Source organism: Solanum lycopersicum, chromosome 6 (genome assembly GCF_036512215.1).
Source record: "Solanum lycopersicum chromosome 6, SLM_r2.1".
In the NCBI taxonomy this organism is placed as follows: Eukaryota; Viridiplantae; Streptophyta; class Magnoliopsida; order Solanales; family Solanaceae; genus Solanum; species Solanum lycopersicum.
The window spans coordinates 36,439,237-36,445,159 of record NC_090805.1 but is presented as its reverse complement, the minus strand read 5'-3'; the positions used below and the strand labels follow the sequence as shown (position 1 = coordinate 36,445,159).

Below are 5,923 nucleotides of genomic sequence, written 5' to 3'. Positions count from 1 at the left end.
CCTCCCTATTAATTTGTTGATCTTAATATTCCTAGAAAATGAATTCATATTTTTTTTCTTTTTAACAATTCGTTAATTTCCACTTTAAACTTGTCATATGTAAATTATTAACTAAATGACATTTTAATATGTTTTACGTAAATATTCTCGTACTTTCATAAATTTTATGTCAAATTAAAATAGATTAAAAAAAAAGTAATTACTTTAAATTAATTAAAATAAAATGTTGAACGCGGTGAGGTATGGAAGCTATAAATATATAGAGTTCCATTCTCTAAAATTAAGACAAGTCACATATTATAGGAATAGGAGTAGTCAAATTTCTTTTTTATTAGTGTTTGAATATTCCTATGGGTGCAGGAAACTCACCATGTGCTTCATGTAAGCTGCTGCGACGCCGTTGCGCCAAGGATTGCATATTTTCTCCTTACTTCCCTTGTGATGATCCTCACAAATTTGCCATTGTTCATAAGGTCTTTGGCGCAAGCAACATCAGCAAAATGTTACAGGTACCTACGTCTATAATAACGATGCTTCTTGTTAAATTAGGTCTAAAGGAAAGAAGATTATCAAAGTCTAATTAGGAGTCTACCATTTCATTAATCTATCAATACTTTTGTCATTCTTTTAACACCTACTTCACGTCCAGTGACGGCGGAGATAGAATTTTTAATAAGGGGCTCAAAAAGTAAACATACAAATAAATTGAAGGGAGTTCGACATCTAGAATATATACATAAGAAATAATTTTAACAATGTGCAAATAGTAAGATTTTTTGTCGAAGGACCCCTTGACACACTGCTGGCTTTGCCCCTGCTCACACCCGATGTTTAGCATCTGATTTGATTTTCTTGAGGGGTCTAACATTGAGTGGCTTTGATATAATGGACCAAATTTGGTCCGACAGACTTTTCTCAACTATGAAATTGAAGAGTTAAAATAGAATAAGATTGAGATAAAGTGTTAAAAATGAAATTTCAGGGTGCTTGTCGATATATGTATTTGGCCGATCTTTATTAAATTGCAACATACACATACGTTATAATTAATTATTAGATCATAAAAGTGTGCTCTATCGCCTCACCGCTATCTGTTTCCGATATGATTAACTAATAAAAATGTGAATTCTCGAACCGGTTTCTCTCAGGAGGTTCCGGTGAATGAAAGAGCAGATGCTGTGAGCAGTTTAGTGTATGAAGCAAATGCAAGAATGAGAGATCCTGTATATGGGTGTGTGGGTGCAATATCCTACTTGCAGAACCAGGTCATGCAATTGCAAATGCAGCTAGCAATGGCTCAAGCTGAAATACTTTGCATCCAAATGCAGTCTGAGACACCACAAGTAGAAGCAGCAACAGTTTTGCCCATTACACCAGATAATCAATTAGTAGAAAATGATCATGACATTGACAAGTCCTTTTTTTTATCAGATCAGTACCTCAACTTTGACTCTACCTCCCATAAATCTTGTAATTCTCAAGATGGACTCTTTCTTTGGAGATAATCAAAACAAAATCTCACTTTTAGTTCATTAATACTTTTGTTTTCATGTTCATCACTTTAGAATTTATGTTGGTGAAAAATACACATACTATTGTTGAAAGTAAAACTAATATAAATAATTAAATATTCAGGTTGAGACACATGTATCTCATTTCTCCTAAACAGATTCAAGCTTATCGATTCAACAATATATTGTTGAATTGCTTTTTGCATGATACAACAACGTAACCTAATAATATCAATCGTATAACTCAAACAATTTAAGATAGAGGTTAAAGAATTAAAGTTTCATCAAAACGATATTTTTTATTAATAAAAAATAATAACACCACCTTATATCTACTTATAATTGTCACATTAGGAGTATTTTAAATTTATTATTTAAATGCACTTAGACATCGACATTTATATATTTACTCCTATTACAATATTGTATTTTTGTCTTTTTTCCCCTCTTGTTTTGTCATGAGGAATAGTATTAGACAATGAAGGGTTTTTTTGTTTTGTTTCTTCTACTCATCATGTGAGGCTATAGTATGAACAAGATAATGCACTATTATAGTTGAGTTAATTAAAAATTAGATTTAATTTGTCTGTTGAGTACTTGATAATTAAGTCAACCAAGCATGTGGGAGGTGCAAAATATTATAAATCTATATTATATAATATTCCTAAACATTATTCTTATTACTATGTCAGATTTGATTATTCAACCAACTGTGCAATGGGCAAGGGTCGGTGCCCATACATGACAAGAGAAAAATTGGACAATCCTCAGCAACATCAACAAATTAAAATAATTTTTCCCATAAACATAGTTGTTTGTTATTGTATTAGTTATTATTATCTGAACATAGAAGTTTTGATGTTTAATTTATACCAACAAAAACCTAAAGTAAGCACAATTAGCCTCTTATTGTGAGAAAAAAAAACACCCTAATGAAACTTTATGAAATCTAGAAAAGGTAGAACGTACGCAATCAAATTTCTACCTCATGAAATTTAAATAAACCTATTTTTAACTCGTTAATTCACAAAGAGAACGATAGTGGAAAAGTCAACCAAACAACGGATTCAAATTTATATATAACAGTGACATTTTAATATTAATTAATTAAGGTCTATTTGACAGCCTCATTATTATGTGGTGAATCAGTTTATTGGTTAAGGTGGACAAGTGATCTATAAATTAGAAAAAAAAGTCCTATTTAATTAGCTTTGTTTTGTATACATGGAAATTAAACATGTATGTCCCACACCAAGGTCAAACTTTTTTTGTTTTCTACAATCACAATCAGATCCGCCTTTTGTATAATTTTTATATATGTTATCAATGCCTTTATGGCCACTTTGAGTTAGGTATGCTTTATACAGCAGCAAAAATAGTTTTATCATATACATATGCATATGCCAGATGATTCAAGTAATTATCACTAATTGGGCATTTCAAAGCTCTTAAACTCATTATGAAATAAATAATTTAATGCTTTGAAAAAGTTCAAATACTTGTGTTATTAGAATAAACAATGTAGGTGATAGCCCTGTTTTATTATTCTAGTAGAGTGGAAGAAACTATGAATGTGACTATTAATAAGAATAGAGTATCAATTGTTAGCCATAATTCTCCAAATCATATATGTACCCCTTCATAAGTTTTAACAACATTTGCATGCTTTCTCCTCCTCTTTCTAATACTTGTAACGATCTCTTGTGTCAATAACATATTTTGTGAAACATTCCTTCCCTTTATAAATCCTAACTGATTGTAGGAAATTAGTGTAGGTAATAAGCTTTCCAACTACAAAACATATGCTAATTAATTGATGTGAAGTCTTAATTAGACCACCTCAAGTTTTAAATTCACATTTAAATATTACAAATTTTAAGTATAATTACATACCGATGGTAGTTATTACGAATGTAAATTTCTGCTTAGATTATTACCATGATATTGCTGGAAAACTATATATGCACAGCGGAAGCATATTCAGATCTTTAATGCTTACATGAATAAATGGTAATCAATACACATTAACCAGGCTAGAACACATTAACCACGCTAGAACACATAAACATACTGAAATTTACTCCCTCCATTTCAAAAAGAATGACCTCCTTTCCTTTTTAATCTGTTTAAAAAAGAATGACCTCTTTCTTTTTTTTGGTAACATTTTAATTTCATCTTTCCACGTGGCATGTTTAAGGCCATAAGGTCAAAGGGCAATCTTGTATATTTAACCTAACTTTAATTTAGGACCACAAGATACAAAAGTCTTCTTCATACTCTTAAACTGCGTGTCAAGTCAAACCATGTCATTTTTTGTGAAAGAAGGGAGTAATTCGATAAATACCTCTTGAAGCGTAAACAAATACCTTCAAGCGAATTCCTACGTTAGACAATCCTTCAAGTGAATCTTCGAGATAGTTACGGTCTTCTATAGTGATTCCAAATCATATCTGAACTCTCTCAATACTTGGGTGAACAAGTATATAGAAAACTAACTTATCTCTTTTCTAGGTTATGAGAATCCCTATTTATAATGATTTCTTCCTAATCAAAAAAAGACTAGAAGACCTTGTTTTTCTGCAATTACTTGACGGGTCAAATAAGGAATGGCTTCAAATGCCCAAGCCTGTAAAAAAGAAAAACATGCCACTAATCAAATGTTGAATTACTTAATATAATATAAAAATATTAAGAACATTTAGTTTTACCATGAAAGCCCATGGAAAGCCAAATAAGTTATTGGTCTTTTCTCCTAAAGGTTCCAACAAATATTTGAGAGTTAATTCAAAGCTCTCATGACCCCAAGGGTAGTTGTTGAAAGCCTCAATATCTTGACAGAAATTCACTCATTTAAAGAGTATGTTGTTGTTGACATCCCTCGGCAAAAATATATTATGTGTAAATCAGAGTAAGCACAATGGCTCCTTGTGCTTCCTTGGTGTATCCTCGTGTTCTAGCAAATTTACTAAGTCGGAACTTTTGATCTTTTGTCAACAAGGAAATTAAGTCCTGCACCTCAATTGGCAGTGACTTTGTCCTGCTTCTGCTATTTCTTTCTTTCTTCTTTATGGTTCTTTTTTGACAATGTATTCAGGGATGGGCTCAAGAGGAGGATGATATTTTAATCCTGTAACTATGACAAACTCTCTTTTGCCAAAGAAAACTGGCGTGCCACAATAATTAGTTACAATCTCAATCTTCTTTTTAGGATTTTTAAAAATGAATCTTCTTTTCAGAAGTTCATACACAATGGTCATTTGAAAACGTATCAGATGTATCAAGTTTTCTTTTGATAGGAGCCATTATATTTGTATCTGCAACCACAAAAATAAAATATTTGAATGCCACACATGAGCTACAAACAAACAAACAAACCACAAAATCCTTCCAAAACAAACCACAACGTACTACAATGAAGTTTTTTGAAATCAAAAAATATTTCAAAAATAACTACATAACCAACCAAAAAAGTGATAAAACCACTCAAAACAGGACAAACAAGTAAGCAGATAAGCACATGAATTTCAACCCTATATTACCTGAGAATATATATCAACGATAAACTATAAATGATGAGGATAACAACGCCTTGCTGTAGAAGAGGATCGCAACAGATTACCACTAGCATTTTAGAAAATATCGCAAAAACAATGATTTGTGAAAGAAGAAATAATGGAAGAGAAACAAGAGAAAAGAAAACTGAAATTAGTATATAAATAAAATTTGAAATATGAAACGACTTTTATAGAAGAGAGGAGAGAGGAGGGAAAATGAAAATGAAAATTAAAGCCGTTTTAATTTTCTTGAATTATGACAATTCAAACTGTGACATATGTTGCCACATATATACTTTCTGTTGGGGGACATATGTTATATTTATAGTATACTGTTGCCACATATTTCATTTCTATGACATATCTTACCACGTATCTCTTTTCTGTGCTATATGTTGTCACATGACCCCTTTCTGTTGGTACACATGTAGACAAGCGATGATTAATATTATCAGCAAAAAAATTGAAATTACTTTTATAGGAGAAAGGAGAGAGGAAAAATGAAGGGACGATTATATTAAAGCCATTAATTTATTTTTTTTAATTTTGACAATTCAAACAGTGACATATGTTGCCACATATATGCTTTCTGGGACATGTCTTACCACATGTCACCTTTCTGTGAAATATGTTGTCACATGTATCCTTCTGTTTGTACACATGCAGATAATTGTACTAATACTTCACTAATTTTTTTTATACAACTTATCAACAAAAAGGTAATTCACAATGATATACATAACCACCCATCTAATCAATGGTGGTAATCGCAATATTTTCATCGATCTTTGCTTTTTTAGGTCTAGGCCTCTGTGGGTCTTCATTGTCACTAACATAGTCATTCCGATCCTTTAAAAT

General features: G+C 31.3%; 1 protein-coding gene across 1 annotated transcript; it reads left to right on the top strand.

Moving 5' to 3' along the window:
- The first annotated feature begins 282 nt into the window (after positions 1-282).
- On the top strand, positions 283-1,536 carry LOC104647955 (LOB domain-containing protein 12-like). The gene is made up of 2 exons (XM_010323861.4): positions 283-509; positions 1,149-1,536. The coding sequence occupies exons 1-2, from the start codon at positions 351-353 to the stop codon at positions 1,503-1,505; spliced, it is 516 nt and encodes a 171-aa protein (XP_010322163.1). The 5' UTR covers positions 283-350; the 3' UTR covers positions 1,506-1,536.
- The last annotated feature ends 4,387 nt before the right edge of the window (positions 1,537-5,923 follow it).